The sequence below is a fragment of the Vanessa atalanta genome, chromosome 27 (genome assembly GCF_905147765.1).
Source record: "Vanessa atalanta chromosome 27, ilVanAtal1.2, whole genome shotgun sequence".
Lineage (NCBI taxonomy): Eukaryota > Metazoa > Arthropoda > Insecta > Lepidoptera > Nymphalidae > Vanessa > Vanessa atalanta.
The window spans coordinates 3,187,234-3,211,461 of record NC_061897.1 but is presented as its reverse complement, the minus strand read 5'-3'; the positions used below and the strand labels follow the sequence as shown (position 1 = coordinate 3,211,461).

Genomic DNA, 24,228 nt, shown 5'->3' with positions numbered 1-24,228 from the left:
CCTCGGGCTTAATCCATGCAGGGATCATATTATAGGGATAGTTTTATCTAGCGGGCGCTTTGGTCTGGTTATCTTACATAGCAGATTCGCTGTTCGTTCATGCGAATCCGGAGTCGAGTCATCTAAAGTTTTTTAAATATATTTCTATAGATAAAATATTAGTACCAATGATGTTTAATATGTTAAGTAATTATCGTAGTTGTTTATCCTGTTTGTAATATTTATTTATGAATGATTTACAATATCCATTTATAAAATCAAAATTAAAACATACTTTATTCAAGTAGGCTTTTACAAGCACGTTTGAATCGTCATGTTAAAAAATTGTATTAAGTGAAGCTACCACCGGTTCGGCATGCAGATTCTACCGAGAAGAACCGGCAAGAAACTCAGTAGTTACTCTTTTTCAACATTTAAAATACAAAGTTATGTTAGTTAAGTCAATAAGTATTAGTTCCACGCTTTTTATAATTTATTTAATGTATATAATCTTGTATTGAATAATACACTTTTTTATTAATGTATTTTTCCTAAATTATTTGAATCTATTATCAAATCTTTCAATTCACAATCTCGCGAGATAGATTATAATCTAACGGTATTTAAAATTTTACGATGACATATATTAATACAACATATTATATACCTAACATTGTATACAATGTTTTTAAACATCCGGTAAGACACCTTTGACATGTGTTTAATTATTTAAAAAAAAAAGTTATCATTTTAGTAACGAAAACTCATTACGTATTCGTAGTATATGACATTTTTAACCAGTTTCACATTAAAAGACATCATAATAATTCATACCAACATCTATTTACGACTCTTGCCATATTTAAACGATAATTAAATATAAAATGTAATAAGTGACAAATAGGTTCTTATATACATAAATGAAAATTTATATTAATTAATTTCATAACTTATGTACGTATATTGGAATACGTTTGCGATTAAAAAAAAAAATACCAACATTAAAATTTTGGTAATTTAAATGTTACGTGCACTATGTTTTATTACTTACATGTTATGTGTGTCAGTGTTAATGGCGACAGGCAGTTTGATAAAGCGTCAAGCGTCCCTTTGGTCTATTATCCCCCCCCTCGTAGAACAACCTTTAAGCTTAAGCTCAATTGGAGGGGTAAAAAGGAATACCAATTCAATAAAGTGCTAAATACTTCTTAAAACAAAATTAATTTTTATTAAATTGATTTAATTAAATAATTTAATTAAATTTTTTATTCAATAAGACAATTAATAATGACTTTTTGTCTGACTTCAAACCAGACCCCCCCAGATCAGGCTGATAAAGAGTTATAGAGTTTTCAGTCAAAAAATTCTCAGTAGTAGCCCTGACTCGAACTTGGAAGTCTGCTGTGCCGTGAAGCAGTTGTTCCTGTGTCTGAACTCTTTCCGGTCGAGTCCGATTTGCCGTCCCATCGATTATAAGGGTAAGGGATTAGAAAATGCATCTATAATATATCCTAGATAGTTTAAATTGGAAGCCGTGACTGAAATCTGTTAGGACGATAGATATCAAAACAAACTGTAACTGTGGATTTTGATTGAATCTATTTGGTAACTTGTAAACACATATATGATACGCAAACATATAATTCAATTAATGAGGGCTTTATTCTCATATACATAATATATCGATCTATGTTAATAAAGTCAAGCCTTCGAAAAAACAAAATTGGTAAATATATTATTGTCGAAATGTTGGAGACTTGAAAAATGTTGCAAACATAAAATTTACACCTATCACAGTGGCAACACATACTTAGACTACCTAAATCTACAAAGACACGTAAAATGTTCATTGAAATACAATTTATAACAAAAGCAAACCGTAACACGATGTGTGTACGAATATTATAAATGTGATATCACGCTTGAACCCCATTGAAGGATATAGGCTACCTTTTATGTATAACACTTGGCGATCAATCCCAAAAATTCAAGCAAAGCCACGGACAATAAGTTGTTATTTAATTTTAAAAATGTCAAACCTCTTCAATTCATTGATTATCAAGAGAAAAATAATCCACCAGTTCGTAGATAAACACATCACACCTGAGGAGAAATGGCGAAAGAAACTGAACGGGACTTTTTTTAACAATTCTGTTAATAGTGTTATTTTTCATATAGAAACTATCTGGAGGCAATCCTATCATTCCCAACATATGGTATCATTAAGAATTTCAGTAATTATCCTTCAACATAATTTCCTTTTTATATTTCATTGAATATTTATTAAAACGTAAGCCCAGCAAGTACAGTCGCAGGCTGCAACTAGTCCTCATATCAGGCGTTCACTAGCAACCATATCTTGCTGCACACATATGGACGTAACGACAAAAACAGAACAATCCCTTTGCATTGACGCCGCTAGGTAAAAAACATCAGGACGCCGGTTCCATCGGCGGGATGATTCAATAAACGCAAGTTTAATTGGCCGCCGATCGCCATTTTAATTGCACTTGCTCCCTTTTTCGCGGGACATGAAGGGGGGTGAGAGACTGGTTCGACGTTTGATTGTAAATCAATTAAACACAGTGGGAATTTACAAATAGGTCTGTCAAAGTTTCCCGCGAAATTAAAAAACAATGTTATCTAGTAATGTCGTCTGACAACTGTCTCATTTGAATATGATAGTTAAGCTTCGAGTACACTATGCTGATTGTGATTTAATTAATTTACATTTAATAAAATCGCTTTATATGACATGTATATTTTTATTATCCTGTTTTGGGGGGTGGTTCAGTGATTAGAACACTTAAACTAAACCGAACCCGAGAGGGAAATAAATGTTTTTTTTTTAATGTAATAGGTGGCAAATGTACTGGAGGCTTGTCTAACGGACAGTGACTACAACCATGGTATTTACAGGAGCGTCCGAGAATCATGGAAAAAGTAGGTTCCCAAGTCGTATCGGTTCGGAAAAGCCACCGAAAGCAAGCGAAGGCGGCGAAAGTTCAGCTGAGTCATTGTGCGAGGATGCCTTAAAAATTGCGCTGATGTAGATTTCCAGACAGGTGGAATTTGAAATTCTTGAAGAAATAATATTATGAAGATTGAATGGATAATCTAGTCAAGACTTGCGAAAAACAGGAGCTGGCTAAGGCCTATGTGACCAGACATGCTAATCAAACCGGAAATCAGATGTGATCAATTAAAATTATGTTTTATACCAGCAATCAAGGCTTAAATAAATAAATAATAATGGCGTATTACGATCCCTTCTTGTGGCTAATTAGGCGTTTCTTCCAGACGATATAAATAATTAAACACGCAACTTGGGTAGGTGGTGAGATGATAAAATTACACACTACATAAACTGGGCCTGGATCGATAGCCCTACCACTGTTTAATCTACCTCGTATTCATTACAAATGTAATTAAAAAAAAACTCACACAAAATTTTATACGTCAAAATTTGCATGAGCGAATGTCGAAAATGTTTTCGGCATAATTTTAATTATATTCAAGAACAATTAATACTTGTGTAATCACCTCAAGCGATGCCACTAAATACCTCGGGAAGAATTCAAAATTGTTGAACGCAGTCGCTATGTATGCAAAACAGCTTGCCTTTAATATAACGTCTTGCACGCTTAAATTAATTTGAAACAGCATTTTTAAGGCTTCCGATGGATATCATACTACGTGACTTATCCCTTTTTTATATATATAGGAGATATATAACATAATTTGTTAGAGTTATCTCAGCGTTTGTATAAGTATGCGTGTAATGATTGGATTCGTGTAAAAAGTTGTATGCAAATTTTCCACAGCTGGCCTGGTGGGTAAAGTCAAGATTAACGAGAATGATATTGATATTCACGAACATGTTTCACGGTTAGCGGACATGCAGGTTTTCTCAGGACATATTCTTGCCTGTTTAGTCTGAGATTCCTGGTGAACTATTTGTTACGAGATGTAAAATATCTGACTACTAAAATAGTTACCTATACTTTTAAAGATATACTGTCAAAATCTGACTAAGTGATGGTCACAGACGGTAAATGTCTCATCTCTCTGTTCTTCTTTAAGATGTCTTCCTCTATTTGGAGAAGATTTGCTAATCCACTATGCTGTTCCGCTGTGAATACACTTTGAAGATTTTATCCACCTGATGCAGGTGTCCTCACGATATTTTTCCTTTCCGTCAAATTTTAATTATTAACACAAATAAAAGCGAAAGAAAATTCTATGGGTTTCGCTCGGATTTAAATTAAAAATTACCGATTAGGAATTACGTTTTCTAACATCTGGACCATTTAAACCAAATTGATTGAATTGACCAGCTAATATAAAACAAATTGATTGAAATTTAATTTGATTTCTGAATCGATTACCGATGATGCCCAAATCTATTTTTTTTTAAATATTTCTTTATAATCATATAAGTAAAAACTAATATGTTGAATTGTTCTTTATTAATAAAAGAGAATAACTACAATATGACGATTACTGATTGAGCTTTATATACACAGAAATAAGAGCTTTAATAGATCGTTTAAGGCTAATTAATATCAAATCGTCAATAGCGCCTAGTCGTAGTCGATCAAAAGTTCGATCCTGACTTCTTGGACGTCTCCACTCCTAACTCAAGCTTAAAAAGCTTAATTGGAGGGGTAAAAAGGAATATAAGTAATTATTTAAAATGGGGCATTACTAATATATTGTTGTAGGTTGTATAAAATATAATGTATAAAAAGAAACGTGTGAACGTTGTATATAAATACATTCTGTAGTATATTAAGTATCAGCATTACATCCATGCGAAGTCGGGGCGGGCTCACCGAGAACCGCCAAGTAATTCAGTATATAGAATTTAGATATATACGACGATATTATATAGAATATGAAAAAATTAAAAACTATTTTTTAACAAGTCGTCGCCCGCGTTTACGGTCGCGTTTTAGGGCTTAGCTTAGTTAGGTATAAAAAACTTTTCCCTTGACTTTAAGTTTGATTCGTACTAAATTTTATCAAATTTCAGTTGTACGCGAAAGAGCAACAGACGGACAGACAGACAGAGTTACTTTCGCATTTATAATATTAGTAGAGACTATATAGGTAAACAGATAATAATGTCTCTATTCATTTCTATCCAGATTCTCGGAGTTTTGCTCTAAAAGATTTTTATCTAAATTTATAAGACGCAATGACCTAGTTCACGGGGAAGCAGCCTTCGTGCGTTTCCTATGCGGCCTTCACCAATCGGCTCTTGTATTCATTAAAATCTATATAAGATAACGACATATTAAATATAAATATAGTATAACTATGATCTTAGAGATTTTTACTGGCAAAGTCATTGAATTTAAACTAGTGTGCCATTGGAAATTTCGAACAAAATATAATATATGAATTTTCATATTTAAAAGGTAAAGAAAGTTGATTCACAAAGAGGAGACAAGCTACTGAATTGATTTGTCTTTACCAATAAATTATCTTTTTTTAAAAATGAGCCACCAGGAAAGAAAAATTAAGAAGATTCCCAGAAAATTTGATTGAATTTGAAATGCGAGAACGATAATCACGAGAACTATAGCTTTAAATGAAGTTACTCATTTCACATACACTTTAACACATAGATACAGAGACAGGTATTTTGTTTTTTTTTTTTTTTTATATATGATATTATATAGTCAATTATAAAATAAGTGTCACAATCTTTACACGTATAATTAATTATTATTGTTTAAATTGATATAATATATTGTATGTGATGATGATATCGCCCTGAACGATTTCGGCCACGACCACGAATCTCAAAGGAGACCAGCCAACAAGGGTACACTCTCTATTCCCTTACATTATTATCCCTTATTCCCTTAAAATCCGATGGGGCGGCAAATCTGGCAGGACCGGAAAGAGTTCAGGCGTAGAATCAACACACTTCAAACCTCCAGACTCCTGGCCGTTATTGAGATATTTTTGATAGAATAATTAGTTTTTTTTTATCGGCCAGACCTGAGGCTTGATCCCAGAACTTCAGGTTTTGCGGCCTTATATCTAGATAGTGCCTAGGCACTGGATTAACGAGGCAGTTAACGAGGTATTTTATATGCCGGAACCGAAGCTCCTATAGTACTTGTGATTTATGTAAAGAGAATTTCAATGGTCTCGTGAAATTAATATTAAAAACTGCTTTTAAGAACCATTCAGGTAAAAGAATCATATTTTCATTTTATTGTTTTTTTTTTTAATATTACTTCAAGTAAACATTGCTATGTAAACGAGTTTCATTGTAATCTTTTTTCTGAACCTTCGGATATCACGTCAAATTTGGAAGTTTTATCCATCACTTAGATGTCCGAAAATCCACACCAGCACGATGTTCAAGACATTATCCGCCTCGCACCACCACTCTGTGGAACCAGCTTTCACCTGCGGTTTTTCTCATCAATTATTCTGCCACCAAGCAGCAATACTTGGTATTTTTGTGTTACGGTTTGAAGGGTGAAAGAGCCAGTGTAACTACAGGCACAAGGGACATAACATCTTAGTTTGGCAACGTAAGAAACGGTTAATATTTCTTACAACGATTATGGGTGATGGTGACCACTTACCATCAGGTGGCCCATTTGATCGTCTGCCAACCTATATTATAAAATAATTTTTTTTAGAAACGAAGATTATTTATGCGGACAGTAGAATGAACTGACAGAAATCGTCACGTAATGAAAAACCATTACTCCCCCTTCAATCGCCCTTTCCCTCTCTCTCTCTCTCTCTCTCTCACTGTCTCTTTCTATTAGTAACTATATACAGTTTATACCGTATTATTTAAACTTTTCAATAACAGTTATAACTCTTGATATTGAACTTTTCCTTTATTTATTCGCTTCCCGCCGTCTGTACGCTGATCTCTTAAACTAAGTGACGGATTTTGATGCGGTTTTCATCAATAAAGAGAGAGATTCGAGGATAAAATTTCTGTGTATAGTAGAGAAAAGCTGAATTTTAACATTCCTAAACGGAAAAATAATGCTTTCCATTTCATGTTTGTTTTTAAATCTAATTGTTGTATATAAACGGGTAGTATCTTATATTTTTATAAGCGATGAGTTACGTTAATTTCGACCAATGAGCGACCCCTAATATGATATTATTATACTAGTTGTGCCCGCGACTTCGTGCTTATTTTTATTTAACAAAAAAGTTATTGTCGAAGCCTAAGTTACTCTTTAATACATCAGCTATCTGCCAGTGGAAGTCCCGTCAAAATCGGGCCAGTCACCACCAGTCAGGAACAAACAGACAAACAGATAAAAATTGGAAAAATTGTTATTTTGTTATATGTACCGTGTATGCATACATATGCATTTAGTAAAAAGCGGTTATTGTAATATTGCAAGCAGATACTCCAATTTTATTATATGTATAGATAAGTACCTACATGACGTCACAAGCGTGAATCTCGTGTTCCTACTTAATATATATTTTATTCTAGTACGCTTTGAATTTTGCAATTTATTATTAAGTAACTTTCCCATGAGTCAATGCTATAATTTTAAGATGGAATGACGACGCAAGAAAATTAAAAAAGAAAAGTTAATTTTAAAAACGTATTTATGCGAATAATTATTTTATCTGTGACAAGAAAAATCGTGAGAGAAGAATTATGGTGTAACGATATTTTTTTAGCCTCTAAAAAGTTTTTACTCTTGTCTTGTTGTGAACTGCTTTGAAAGATGTGGTTAGTTTACAGTTGATTAAGCATCGTATTCTATAAGAGTTATTACCCTTTTCAGTTAAGAGATGAACTAAGTAAAATATATTAGATTTTAAATATTTTTAAGTTTTAGATATAACTAGCTGTGCCCGTGACTTCATGCGCGTTGTTTGAATTAAAGTTATTTAGATATTGTAGCGTGATTTTATTTTTATTCTATACATAATTCTTAAATAAAAGTAGCCTTATTACATCCGCTATCTACCAGTGAAAGTCCCGTCGAAATCGGTTCAGCCGTTCCAGAGATTAGCCGGAACAAACAGACAGACAAAAATTGTAAACATGTTATTTTGGTATATGCACGGTGTATACATACATATGCATTTAGTAAACATGGGTTATTTTGATATTACAAACAGACACTCCAATTTTATTATATGTATAGATGAGAAAGTATTTAATATTTTCTAGCCCGCTGCGCAAGTCATACTATTGCGCACAAGTATGTGCGCAATCACAATTGTATTCTAATCCATATTTTTGGCGACATTACCAACTTGCACGCTTCGGACTGCTACTAATAATTTCAAGACAAATAACCTTAATAACTTATTTTGCGGCTTAACTATATAATATTTAAGCGACTATGTATGACACTAGACCAGCGAGACGGCACAGTACGATCATAACAAAGGTACATTCGTTTACGGTCAAGCGGCGGCGTTTTATGACACCGTTATCACGATACGACTTGCATAAAGCTGCCGTTTATTCGCGTCGCCGTACAAAAACAACTTAATGCTCAGCCACACAAGTGACCGCTATTACTTTTTACGTCCAGGGGGGCTATTCTACAAACTTATAACGGTAATGATACGTTCCAGATTCTATTTCGACCCAACTTTGATTATTCCTCACAAAAAATTACCTAGCTTAATCGGAACTGATGACTAATTCTACTTATTTGTATAGGCTCGGCGGTGAAGGAAAACATCGAGAGGAAACCTGCATGTGTCTAATTTCAACGAAATTCTGCCACATGTGTATTCCACCAACCTGCATTGGAGCAGCGTGCTGGAATATGCTCCAAGCCTTCTCCTCAAAGGAAGAGGAGGCCTTAGCCCAGCAGTGGGAAATTTACAGGCTGCTAACCAATATAAGTTACGATAGGGCCTCGAAGAACTTTGACCGGACCGGTTCGTTGCGTTTGTAGAATAGGTATATGGCTGAACGGCAATGATTATATTTGGATTCGATTCCGATAACCCGTCAATTTGTTAGTACAGTTGGGGTCCAGATCTTTTAACGTCACTGTTACACCCTGTTGGTCGTAGTTTGATGTTATATTAAAATTTTCTCAATAAATGCGTTATGTCACTCAAAAATATTTATCAAATCGAATTAGTCGATCCTGAGATTAAGGCATTTGAACAAATAAGCCCGACGACATATTTAACATTAATATTCGTTTTTTTATATTGTAGAGATGGGGAAGATATTGATTACAGAACTAGACACGATTTTTAGTTAATATTTTTAACTTTGTTGATTGAAAAATACGAATCTTATTTGTATAATAAATAAAGCTTATTATCCAACACAAAGTAATAGAGATGATAAAAAATCCTGGAGATAATACTTGTTGACTTTCAGTTAGGATTTGTTATACATATATTCTACATATACTACATAGTATACAAAGTATTTGATTAACTGAACTCTTAATTTTGTCTACTCATGTCTGAGTAAAATTTCAACTTGGTTCTTGTCTCTCAACACTTATAAAAAAATTATTGACCATACTCTATCATACGAAGGTACTTTCCTTAAAGCTGTAAAACATCAAAAATTGTAACCTATTTTAGGAAATTAATCGATATCCAAAATCATTAATTACATTGAGATTATTTTTGGCAGTTTTATTTAGTTTTTTATCAGGTTTGTTTATTCAATTCAATAAATTAATTACATTGTTAAGTAAATATTTATTTTACCAGCTTATTGCTATTTAGGATAGGATTCGTCTCATTTATGTTATTCGCATATGTTGTGTTTTTTATGTTATGCCCAGTGGTTAGAACGCGTGTATCTTAACCGATGATTTCGGGTTCAAACCCAGGCAGGCGCCACTGAAATTTCATGTGCTTAATTCATCTCGTGCTCGGCGGTGAAGGAAAACATCGTGAGGAAACCTGCATGTGTCTAATTTCAACGAAATTCTGCCACATGTGTATTCCGCCAACCCGCATTGGAGCAGCGTGGTGGAATATGCTCCAAACCTTCTCCTCAAAGGAGAGGTGGCCTTTATCCCAGCAGTGGGACATTTACGGGCTGCTAATTCTCATAACAAACATATATAATTGTATTTGACTAACGTGACTGTATTTTTAGATATTCAAAAAGAGTTACTACTGTTTTTCGCCGGTTCTTCTTGAATCTACATTCCGAACCGGTGGTAGCTTTACTTAATATAGTTTGTTAAATGACGATTCTAAAGTGCTTGTAATAGCCTACTTGAATAAAGTATATTTTGATTTTGATTTGAGAAATTTAATAAAATATCTTTATCATAAAATTAGAAAAATAGTTTAACAACATAGTTAGATAAAAGTGTGGATTTAGTATTTCTTGATTTTCATGATTTTTTTTTTCTTCTTGGTAGAATTTACATTCTCGAATATTCGATTATGTATATATCTAAATATAATGACACACTAGAAAAGAACTAAAGCCAACGAGTCAACTTTATTATCTTGGTGTGCCTGACAGCCACGCTTGACACTCGACCAACGTCATACTTACTAGTGCGCTTGATGACCAACCGTTGGTCGCTATTTGATTTAAAGGTTCTCAGCTTTGACAGTCTATTATATCATTTTATTAGTCTAAATAAAGAATATATTGTTTTTTCTTTTAATTCTATTAATAAATGATGAATATTTATATATTTATTATATAATTAAAATATATAGATGACATTGACATTGACATTAAATATACTATTGTAAAAATATTATGAATAATGTTAGGAGATCCTTGTACTATTATTATTAAAAAAATGTATTTTTTTTTGTAATGAAATATGGTTGTATAAAAAAAAACACAAAATGAAATCTTTTTCAGTTTTTATTTGACAAAAGAAATTAATTCACTTTTTTCTTATTTCCGTTTTCCTTATAATACATAGTAGTTATAAAGTAATTATACTATCTAAACTATATTTATATGTATATATTCTCTATATATTACAAAAACATATTTACAAAGACATCCCGTAAGACCCATTCTAGAGTACACTATTATCTATTTTTAGTCAAAAACTTTTTTTTATTACTATTTCTTTGAAATAAAACCTTATTTCTCTGCCACATATAAAAAAAAAAACATTTTTTTTTTAAATTTATTATCTATCCAAGTTTTTGAACCATAAATAGATTAATAGCATTTATTACAAATAAATTCAGATTGCATTAGAAATAATAACAGCTTAAATAGATTTGCATACAGAACACGATTTTGAACAATTTTATGTAATAAATACACGATATAGTTCACCAAATTAAAAAAAAAATACAGACGCCCCATTAATAAACGTTCAATTATTTTTAATCTATATTTACTGTCATAATTTATAAATAGAGCTCAATCGTTCAAAGGTCTAATCTGACGTTTATTGACAGGACGCCATGTTTACAAAAAAAAACTTAAAATTATGTATCACAACAGACTGGTTTGTGTTCCCGTTTGATTTTATTGATTAATCTATTAAATAAATAAAAAAAAAATCTTTAAAGCTTAGTTAATTTTTGAATGGTAGCAAATTAGTCAGCCATCATTTATATTTAAAAAAAAAAGTCGGCACCAATTTTCAGGTGGCGTTTTTGGAACATCACAATATATATATATATATATATGAAAAATAATTAAAAATAAGAAAAACAAAACTATGTTATGTAGTAACTATTCTTAAAGACGGCTGAAAAGTGAAATAAAGAAAACGAAATTATTTGCTACAGCTGTCAGTGTTGCTAACACAGAAAACTTTTACATATGTTGCATTCATATAATTGCGTTTTTAGATAAACCATATTAGCTGGCAACACTGACGTATTTTTTTATCTTACCTCGGTGACCACACGATGTATTCACATTTACTTGTGAAGTTGAAACAGATCCTCAACGGTCACATAATCACACCTTAAACATGTATTGCACAATTTTCAATGAATTCGTAGTTAAAGTAATTTACACTAAACACTGATGAAAATATATACAAAAAAAAAATAGTATACAATTTTTATGACATTACTATGTACACCAGTCGACATTGTACATTTTTTTTTAAATCATATAAGATATAATGGCATACACTGCGAGGGAAAATTAAAATATATTTTTTTTTAATAATATTTCTTTCGTCGTGGCCACCGGCATTTTAACACGCATTCCTTATACTAAATTTACAGTAACCATTATAAACATTTATTCTATTTATATAATTAATAGAAATTTACAATGATTCTTTAATTAATATTAAATAATTTTTAACAATAATCTTGGTTGTGCCGTTCTTTAATAGGACCGCCATTTTGTGCGCATCGTGCGCCATTTGGTGCGCTACGAGCGCAATTACTTTTAGCGTTAAGTGAACTATGGTTTAATATAATATTTAGTGTTTTTTTTTTTCAGTTAGCCCGATGGTCGTTACACGGCAGGCCAGACCCTGTTGACAAACAATTTTCTATTATTAATAATAATTAAAAGCCAAATCAATTCCGAAAGGACATAATTTTTATATTTAATATTAATTTCTCAGGCAGCTAGAATATTAATAAAAATATATTAATAATAGAAAATAAAAAATAAATAAACGAATAATTACGTCCCTTCGTCTTAATGATATAATTTAAAAAAAAACATCGCTCATTGTAGTGTATGCCATTATAATATTTGTTCAGTAAATTATCGAACGTTTTTAACAAATTATGACCAAGATAAACGTTTTATTATAAATAATTTAAAAATCGTAAAAGTTCACACAATATGCGTTATAAAAATCTTAGCTATAGGTATATATTTGCTAAATTTAGTAATATAAACATACAATACAAATAGGTATTATGAAATAAGACGAATTAGGCTGGACTTATTGTGGACTGTACCAGAAGCAATAAAAGAAAAAAAAAATTAAAGCATCTGCACAAAGAAAGTACTAGAAAGGGTTTATTTTTTTGCATTGTTACGAAGGTATCAAAATATACAGCCAATAATACTTTCACGAAAGATGTTCAATAAAGTCATTTTATAGAACTAGATATAAATTACACCTGGCTAGTAAGATTTGAGCTAGACTTTAATAATAGAAGGTTATATGAAATCTAAACCGGTTTAAACCAGTTTTAACGTTTAGTTACTTGGTCATAATTTTTAGAGTTAGAACCTATTCTGAATTTGATTTAGTAATATCTTCAGCTGTCGTAATTGTTTTGTTCGTTTGATCCCAAGAACTGACTCCTCAGTCCCATCCGGTGGAAAAGCGCTAAGCCATTTTCACTGCAAATAATATATTTATCTTATTTATTTGTTACTAATAATTATGATTAAATCATTAATTTCTGAACGTCTGCTGTTTAATATGATGTTACGGAAGATACTCTTCTGTTTTGATACTTCGTCAATGGTACTATTTTGGTGTTTTTCTTTGTAATGTTAGAATTTCCATGAGACGATAACGTAAGTATTTTTATGGTGTTTTTTAGAAGGTACATGATTGAATGAGATGTCAGTTTAGTGGAAAACAGTTTCCAAATATTATCGGTAATGATTTTTAAAATACATAACGTACCAGTATTGACTATTGTAAATAAGAGTGTTAAGTTTGTGATGCAATTGCTACTTAAAAAACTATAAGGTTTAAGAGTTTAACTAAATTAATGACGATTTAGAATAATATTTTGACAAGTCTCTTCTGAAATACGGAATATATAAAAAGAATCAAATACAAAGAAGCTTCTAGAAATGTTAAGAATTAAAAGCGTTTAGAGATACTCACGTCAAGAGTCCGGGGTTGGCATCAGCTTGGTACCAGGAGTACTGAGGCACGTAGGGCGGATGTGGTTGCGGTGCGCCCTGGTGATGAAGCGCATGGTGCGCGCCTTTCATGTCCCAAGGGCCGGGTGGCGCGCCCTGGTGGTGAAAACATTTGTTATTTGAAGATACACATACATAAATTATTACTATATGCAAGTGCAATGCCGTTGTTTGAATTTGGTACGGTTAGTGTCCAAAAATTTTAGGATTTTCCATCCAAGAAATCTTCAAGCGTGAAAGTACTTCAATATTTATTAATGGTCGTGTAATGAAAATTATACGTGATACACTCCAATGGGTCGACAATAATGCTTTTAAGTCCTCATACGTCTGTTCTCTCTTCCGTCATATTTTACTTGATGACTGTGTGTTTGTCAGTCTGGCTACTTATGCTAACTGTCAAACAGCCGTGCTTAGTATAGTTGCGTTCCGGGTGGAAGGGTGACAGTATAACTACAGGCCCAAGGGCACATTGATCAGGTATCCTTTTATGCCAGTCTGCCTACCAGATTGCCATGATTAGACCATGAGAATGAAGAAATGAGGAAATTACAAAGATGGCTTAAAATTTATTGGCTCGACTTCAATTTCCAACGGAAGATAACATGGGGAATATCAGCACGAACAATTACTTCTAGGTATTTAATAAACCAAAGAGGCAATTATATTTGTTCGTAATTGTAAAAGCCTTAATCATAAAATATGTCATCAAAAAAATTTATTCAACAAAATCACAATTATAGACAATTATATAATTCTAATCTGAAATTAAATTGTCATAAATTCTAGCGTGACGATATATATATAGATATATAGATATACGTAACGCGTGTTTGTTTGTAATATCGTATATGGATGGAGGGCGTGAACAGCCGCACCTAGCGTTTTGTATAAATGGAAAAGATTCCACTTTACATAATTAACTAAACTATATTAATCTATTATATATTTATGTATAAATTAAATTGTCCATTCCTTTGAATATCACGCAAATTAATGAAAGATTTTTGTGAAATTGAAAATTTTATTCAAAACAAAGATGGCCGTTGCGGGACCGGTGAAGTTCGACAACGAAATTAATCGTTATTAAAACATTTTACAATTAATTGAAACACTATAAATAAGTAGTTAATTAAATGAGTTCCATTAAAAAAGGTATACATATATATCTTATTATTTTAATATTTTGGAGTTTTGTCTGAGTAGGCAGCACCCACTCATCAGTTAGGTGGGAAGTGAGCCAGTGTAACTACAGACACAATGGACATAACATCTTAGTCCCCAAGATTGGTAGTGCATTGACGATGTAAGGAGTGGTCAATGTTTCTGACGGCGCCAATGTCTGTGGGCGGTGGTGACCACTTACCATCAGGTGGCCAATTGCCGAACAATCTACATATTAATAAAAAGTAACGAAAGTTATAGCTACTTCAGAGCGACTCAGAGACAAAAGAGAGCGTCTTATCGTTTGTCGTTACGGCGTACGAGTCTATTCCACAAGGCGATATATATACATATATAAGTTTTACGATCGCTATGTTGATAGGAACCGGTGATATAAAAACGAAACCACAATTTTTTCACAATCAATTGCGACCGATATAAGTTGAGTTCTAACACACACGTCAGCATTTGAATTCTCTTATCACAAAAACCAAGTATAAATTACAAAGAATTCTTTACTTCATTGGAATATTTTTTAATTACAGTAATATGTGAAGTACTTACGTAACCGACCCTCGGGTCCCACGACTGCTGGTGTGGTGGCTTGACGTCACAAGAGGTACCGTCCGGCGAGCGACCAGCCGTTGGCTGCAACAATAATACCTTATTAGACTCAACGTAAAAAAGTTTTAATTAAAGTCAAAGCCTTAATCTTCGTTAAAGCAATAATCCTATCGGCTGGTAAAAAATCTACCACCGGTTTGAAAGAAGAAAAAGTAGAATCTTAGAAGATGTAATGAAAATAACACGAATTCTCTACATAGTATAAAACAAAGTCGATTCCCGCCATCTTTACGCTTAAATCTATTAAACTACGCAACGGATTTTGATGCGGTTTTCATCAATAAATAATGATTTTATTCTAAGGTTGATAGTTATTAATATTTTAGTAAATGTAGTACTTCTCTCATTAAAGTAAATCAATTTGTTTATATATCATATCAAAACATAAATAAACAGCCTTATATACTTCTTAATAATTTAATTAAACAATATTTTATACATTGCTGACGTTTCAGTTCGTAATATCACTTGGTGGTAGGGCTTTGTGCAAGCCCGTCTAGGTAGGTACCACCCACTCATCAGATATTCTACCGCCAAATAACAGTACTCTGTGTAGTCTCTCAAGTTTTAATAATAGGGTCCCGTGTTTACCCTTTATGTACAAAACCTTAAAAAAATAATTTCATCAAATATCAAAATATAGCTTAAAGTCAATGGTTCACAAATTTTCCTTACATATCCAACCTTTACATCCCAAGCCGGCTGCGGCGGCTGTTTCACGTCCCATGGCGTCCCAGTTGGAGATAGTCCAGGGGATAGCTCGGATACTGGCGTCGAACTAGGCGTGGGCGAGTGGGCCTGTGTCGGACCACTCTGGTACGCGGACGGGGAATGTTGGGAGCCACTGGAACTTCCTCCACCACCTGGGAACAATTAATATTATTAAATTTTTTTATAGCAATTCACATAAAAAAACAGCTGTTAAGGTGCTTGATAATCTTTCAACACACAATTCAAACTACGAACTGAATCTTTCTATTATTTGAAACGAACGAATAGAAGATTTTAATAGTACCTTATATACCAAGAAAATAACATATTATTAATGTATAATATTATTATATTAATAAAGTAATATTAAGTTAAAAAATTAGAATCAAATTTGCAAAAAAAAAAATATTACTCCATAACAAATTACCATCATATATAAAAAATGTAAACTCGGTTTTAAACGGGTTTAAGTCTCAAGTATCAAAATATATTTTAGAGAATACCCACTTCTGTAGCGATTAAAATAAATACAGCGATTGAATTATATTATATTCCGATACCTAAGTACTTATAAGAATATTTTTATTGTAACATTTATCATAATGTTCTCATGTATGTCAATCTGTCTTTTTGAGAATAAAGTCTTAAACTCTAAAAAAAAAGTTAAATAGATTCTAAGTTGGTTTGAGTTTGATTATTGTGTTTCGATATTATATTTTGTTACGGAGATGACATAGTCAATCTGATGACTAAGCTCCCAGGTATAATAAAAGGTTTCAATACTCGCTTTAACTATTATTTTTTTTATTACAATTCAAAAGTATTTGATTTGTCAAATAATATATTTAAATAAAGTATATCTACAACTGTAGCATATCAACTTACATAGCGTTAGATATTTTATTTTATAAAGATTAATATATTTTTCTTTTTGACTTACCATGTAGAAGTTGGTTATTATTTGGGGGGCTGCCGGGTGGTAGGCCGAGGCCGGGTGGCGCAGCACCCACTTGCGCCGCCTTCATCATCTTTTTGTATTTACTGCGTCGATTTTGGAACCATATCTTGACCTGGTGACAAAGAAATATATATTTATCTTTGCTTATTAAATAATCATACCATTAAAACCACTGTGGGTTGTCTGTCTGTTAACAAGAAACCTAAAGAAAAAAGTAAATTTACATGGAACAGTCTCACTACTGGGCTTTTAATTGCAATGTATAGTAATAGTCATACTATAAGTAGCAAAGATACTTTTTACGAGATATGAAATGATACATAAAGTAGCAAATAAAGATACATACATTATACTACTAACATTAAAAAGTGTTTTCATTTGTACAAATAGTTTTAAATTATTTTCTAAAAGTGATATACATTTTTCATTACTAAATCCCAAACAAATACAGTACAGACTACGATTAGTACGTTTTCTATTCCAAGTATTCACTGAAAAAAAAAATCCTTCAGCGAACTACCACGCAGTATTAAAAAAAAAATCTACGTAGAGACACGCACAGGGTTGCGTGAGCGAAGGCGTGGCCTGGGGGTGAGTCGTTACTGCACTGACGTAGTGATGGCCGAGGTGATATAGGATATCGATAAATTAAATGTAATTTTTTAATTATTTTTACATTATATTTAATTGAATAATTCGTATTGATTACAAAGTTGATCTGTTTCCATTTCAAACTGACAGGTACGAAGTCTAAATTAGACTTCTAGATCTTCATCTTGTAATTAAAAGAGAATATTTAACAATATAAATACATATACTTAAACGAATAATACAGTTATACTATTAATAAAATTATATTTATAACTTTACATGTGACAATATTTATAACATTGTCTTTATTTTTTTTATATAATTCGTAGGCAGATTGCCAAATTGGTCCATAGAAACTGGGGCGGTAAAAAATTTCAACCAATCCTTACATCGCCAATGCACCACCAACCTTGGACACTTGACATATAGCTCATTGACCTTCAAACTGAAACACAATAATACTAAGTATTGCTGATTGGCGTAGAATGAGTGATTGGACGGGCAGACGGGCTAGCACAAAGCCCTATCGTTCATAATATTATATTAAATTCAATGGACTGGAGTTTAAATCCACAGGTCTTTCATATGTTTAATTTCTCGATGCTATAAACATCAATCCGTATTGGAGCAAAGTGATGGAAGAAACTCCAAACATTGTCCACGAGAGGAGACTTTGCCAGATATTGCCATTGGGGTTGTTACATATAACCCATTTTATTATAACAAAGTACAGCATGTTTGCTTTATTCCAAATATATAATAAATAAGTATACTTACATACTATTATCACAACTCATAAACACAATATTGAAATCCCACACAAATTAATCGCTATAATATATAATTTAGTATAAAACATAAATATATATTAATATCAGAACGAACGTTACTTGGTGGTAGGGCTTTGTGCAAGCCCGTCTGGGTAGGTACCACCCACTCATCAGATATTATACCGCCAAATAACAGTATTTTTGTGTTCCGGCTAGATGGGTGAGTGAGCCAGTGTAATCACAGGCACAAGGGAGATAACATCTTGGTTCCCGAGGTTGGTGGCGCATAGGTGATGTAAGGAATGGTTAATATTTCTTACAGCGCCTTTGTCTATGGGCGGTGGTGACCACTTACCATCAGGTGGCCCACATGCTCGTCCGCCAACCAATGCCATAAAAATAAAAACGAGATGTACATAGCTCGTGACTATGTTGCAGAGATTCAAGGAAAAGGTCTACATTTGTCAAATAGTTATTAAACGAAGTGTAAACACAACCGTCGGACGATATTAATCATAACGTCAACATTAATTATTTATAACATATTATATAAATACAACATAGTGAACATAACCAAACGCGTGTCTCTGTAAAATTTTATATTTATTATCTATTTATGAGAACTTACATCGTAATACAAGTATTATATAGAACTTACTAGAACGATGCTAATGAAAAATGAGAAAAATATGGTATGATTTAGTCTGATTTAAGAGTAATGAATAAGTGGGCGAACAGTGCCTACAAACGGACATAAAAAATGATTAATAAAAAAAAAAAAACTTGTGTTCGTATTATTTGACAGAGTTTTCTTTTTTTAATTTAATCTTTTTCGGATGATTTCTAAACACAATCTTATTTGATGATTTAATGTATTTAAATGTCAAATAATGAAAGACCTACCCTTATTTAATAGAAGACATTGAAGTGTTTCACGATCTTCTCTAGATATACATATATATACACATATATTATTCCATCATATCATTTCCATGCTACTAAATTATTGTACGGTTATAGGAAATACTTAATTACGAAAGATATACCATTAAATAAGTAAAATCAATTGCCCACCATTGTTTACATTCTTTGATAGTTATTTAAACGTATAATGATGTTTATAACTAAAATAAAAATATGTATCAAATATTCACCACATAAAGCAATTACAAAGCATTTAAAAAAAACTTGTACTTACGACCTATAATTATATTTAAATTAAGTAATTATCCATTAAGCTTGTAAGATTACATGTTCAATTTATAAGAAAAATATTATTTTTTAAATAATAAAACGTCCAAAAGTATTTCAAAATAATTTATAAAAATAAATACTATACCGACTTATTATCAAAACGAATAGCAATATTTTTATCGATATTTTTTATTAAATTAACATCACTAAACCCCATCCTTACCCCACCTCGATTAGTCGGGTCAAGTCACGGTGGCTTAACCCTCATACCTAACTCATTCTATTGGTATTCAGTACAATTGACTCCAATGAAAGGTTATTTCAAAATTACTCTATACTATCTAATTTCATAGTTTTTCTAGACATTTATATTTCTATGCTTTTACACAGATAAAACAAAAAACATTTAAAATAATTTATAGTTCATTAAAAAAATCTATATATGTTTTTCTCTATAATAAACAATTTCTGATTTTAAAATATTAAATAAACGTGTTATTAAATGTAAAACGAAAATTTTTATATTGTACTAAGACTTCAAATGAACAAATAAAAATGAATACTTGGCTGTATGTAACCACACCGAATGACAATAGCCATAAAAAATATAAAACAAGATGGCGGTCACCGCAACATATGGACGACCGCAATTGCGTTATTTCCCCTATTTACTGTAACATTTGTCCAAATGCACATGAGAAAGTTCATTATTAATATAATTATTTATTATTTTTAATAATTATTCCATTCTTAAATATATAGTTTATTGTTTTAAATATTTAATTGATTAAGTTTAAATTTTTTAGTTACTGGTAATAATAATATATTTCAAACTTTATAATAGATAGGTGAACTGGGCACTATGATGGTAAGTGTTAACCGTAAATTCCTATGAATAAAAAAAAAAAGTTATATATTAAAATATTAACGTTAACTATATGAGTGAATAACGTGTAGCCTTTGCCACAATTGCTGGTCAAATCTACCATAAGTATATTTAATGTATCATCATATATATAAATATATAGGGGTAAGATATAATTAAATCAATAGATTCATACAAGGACTTTGAAGTTATCGTTGAACAAGATTAAATTATATTTTACGGTTACTTGCTTGAAATGTAGATTCTATGAGAAGAACCGGCAAAGTTCAGTACAGCAGTTACTCATTTCCACAAATTATACAACATGTTTATTAAATGCGATTTATTAAATTACATAGTCAATAATGTACACGCAAAATACCTATATATGTACCTATGATTAATGTCTAATAGAAAATAAAATATTTAATAATATTATTGCCATTTATTAAACGATCTCAAACAAGATCTTGGCTGATTAAACAAGGATATTCGACTTATTAACAATAATTATGACAAAAAAAAAAATATATGTCATTGTCATCTAGAATTTAATAAAATAATTACTAAACCTTTTTTTTAAATGAATAGAATTCTTGAATTAATAAACAAAATCACTATAAGTCTGTAAACGATAAAAGTACCTTAATATTTTATAAAAAAGAGCTTACTATAAATATGTACCTTTAAATAAAAAGAAGAATATAAAAATAGTTATGTGGTTTCTAAGAATGTCTCGCAAAGAAAAATCTTAAAAGCGGAAACGAAGAACCGTCCGTTTTTGAAGGCGGTTCAAAACGGAAACACTTAAAATTCGTAATTCAAATACATATAAAAACTTTAAAAATCGAAAAATAGTTCAGCCATAAATCGCGTTTAGACTTATTCGATTTATAAATTTATAAAAAATCAATTCGAAATTCGAAAAATATCAATTTTCGCTCAAAAATAACTCTTCGTTTACCAAGTTTTCTCGACTAAAGCATTTCGTCAGGAGGGACGGTGGTATTCAACACACGCCAGCATACCTATACTGAGGACGGCATTCAACGAGGCGGCGAGTACAAAGAAATATCGGACATAGACCGCATAGCACTAAGAAGTTGGTACCTTCGCGAATACAGCTATTCCACCACTTGAATGGATGGTGTTATGCGGGAGGTGTATGTCATTGTGTTTAACATTTATTGCCTTCTACAAATTATACGCAAATGGATTTATCTAGTAAGCTTAATCGATAAATTGCTGCCATTTTGAAAACCGAATTCAGCAGTTATAAGCAAGTTGATATTAGTTCCGTTTCTGTACTAAAGCCGTATTATTATTTATTACATAATTATTTCTTATAGACGTATTATATTACAAAATGTTTCAATCAATGTATAAACGACTCAATTTGTGAATTAAATATACAGAACATATAAATAATGAACTAAAATGTTATTAATATTAATGTTATGTCCGATAGCGCATGACGCTGTTCTTTGCTTTTTTCAATAAAAAAACGGTAGCTGGTACAAAACTGCATACCGAGGCCGGACACTGAATGACGTGGAGAAGCGTTCCTTTTTTGAAATTGTCTTTCTTTTATCAAGGATGCTATACTCGCCTGCCAGTATTTTTTTAATTATGCTCGACTATTCTTTTTTATCAATTACTGGAAAATTACGTTTTTGAATGAACAACAGAAATAAATATCATGTTTTTTTTTTATCATTATAAAAATAAGAAATTATTTTATAGCACATAATTAAAATATTTTAATAAATAAATATGGCTGTGTAACGTGTTACCGTCGCCTTCATAAGTAGAAATGATTTTTTTAAATATGTAATAATAAATTATTCCCGCCTTAAAGAAACACGAAACGTGAAATGATGAACACACATTGTTTCACGAATACGGTCTTATGTTAATGTTTAATACAAAAATACTTATCTATGAAACTATAAAATTTTACATATATCTTCAGTCTGTCAGTTTTTCATTGTACTTTGGGATCATATTAATTTAACGTCTTAATACATTATCGAGTAATTTTTTTTTATAAATATTGTATTTTATAATATGTACAGTTCATAAAATGGCTGATCATTATTTTCAAACATATTAGACTGAAATATGGATGCCACAAATAAAGATTTTTAAAAAAAAGTATGTCATATTATTATTACATCATCAACTTAATAAAATCTAATTGAAATTACCTAAAGCAATTTAATAATGTATTTTTTTAAATAATGGAACACATTCTATTATTTAAAAAGAATAATTTTTGTGACTCAACATTTAAATACAAACAAAAAGCATATAATAAATGGATGTGACATAAAATTAAATTAACCCACAAAGTTGTATTTAAAAATCCGTTAATTGTTTTAATCGTACGTCCTAAAATAGTTCGAAAACGATTTAGAATCGATCTTAATTGGGCCACCGTAAGAGTACTGCAGTTTGACGGATTTTAATTTTTTCGCCTTGTCCCTTTTAGTTATAGAACGTCATTTTATGTCTGTGTTCATTATTTTTGTTTTAGTATGAGCAGTTCTTTTTTTTTATATATATATATAAAATCGAAAGGTGGAAAAATGGATCAACAGATGGTAAGTGGTCATCGCCGTACACAATGACGTTACACCGTACACAGGTACACTACCTCTGGATAGTAGTACAATAATTTAACATACAAAAATTACATACATTTAAATACATGTATATGTTTATTATAATTTAAAAATAGAATCTATTATATTCGGAGAGGTCAATGTCCAGCTGTGGTTTGTGATTGGTTAATGGTGATATATAAATTTAGCTCAAAAAGTAATAATAATAATAATTATATGAGAGCTTAGAGGTAGGTTGTATATTTTTTTTATCATGTATGCGTATGAACGGCCTGATAGTTAGTAGTCGCCAATTTCCATAGATATTGGCTGTATGATGTTTTAACCATTTAATATAGTCTATGGGCCAACCCTTGGGAAACTGAGATATTATATCCCTCGTACCTGTAGTTACACTGATTTTTATAAAGAATACAAATAATTTTAGTTTTTTTTTAATACGTGTTGACAGTCTCTAACCTGTTATTTTCTGTACGACTTTACGATAAAATTGATCTTGTAAAATGACTATTTAAATATGCTTGTGAGTGTAAAAAGTATATTTTGATTTTTGATTCTGTTTTTTTTTTTTTAAATCAAGACATAAATATGTGTTGAAAAGATATTTCCTGAATACGTCTAGCTCCTTGTTCCATAACTTATATGAATTAAAAAAAAAAAAACGGAATTTTAAAATGGAGTAAGCTATATCTCACTGTAAGCTAATAAATTTCGCCAACAATGTTAAGTGATGCACCTATTTGCATATCGATGAATAAGACTCGAAAATTTGAATATATTAATAATAAATACTATGACTAAAGCATCAACTGAATTGACTATAAACTACTTATTTTTTAATGAAAATAAATATAAATTAAATTATTCACAAATTCTATTTTTAAAATTACAATAAAACCTTTATCATTTCATAGTGATGTACATTTCAGTCGATATAGTTT

The 24,228-nt window shown here is 31.2% G+C and overlaps 1 protein-coding gene across 3 annotated transcripts in view; it reads right to left on the bottom strand.

Annotated features, from left to right (window-relative positions):
- Nucleotides 1-12,384: 12,384 nt before the first annotated feature.
- The window catches only part of LOC125074367 (homeotic protein distal-less), a 99,646-nt gene continuing 87,802 nt past the window's right edge, over nucleotides 12,385-24,228 (bottom strand). Inside the window, exons 4-8 of one of the 3 annotated variants that reach the window (XM_047685674.1) lie at nucleotides 17,226-17,355; nucleotides 16,250-16,437; nucleotides 15,515-15,598; nucleotides 13,749-13,882; nucleotides 12,385-12,419 (exon numbers count right to left, since the gene is read on the bottom strand). In XM_047685674.1, coding sequence (XP_047541630.1) covers nucleotides 12,401-12,419; nucleotides 13,749-13,882; nucleotides 15,515-15,598; nucleotides 16,250-16,437; nucleotides 17,226-17,355 — 555 coding nt within the window. In that variant the 3' untranslated portion in view covers nucleotides 12,385-12,400. Of the gene's footprint in view, nucleotides 12,420-12,830; nucleotides 13,250-13,748; nucleotides 13,883-15,514; nucleotides 15,599-16,249; nucleotides 16,438-17,225; nucleotides 17,356-24,228 lie in introns of those variants that run through there. The other 2 variants (XM_047685671.1, XM_047685672.1) reach the window with 2 other exon arrangements.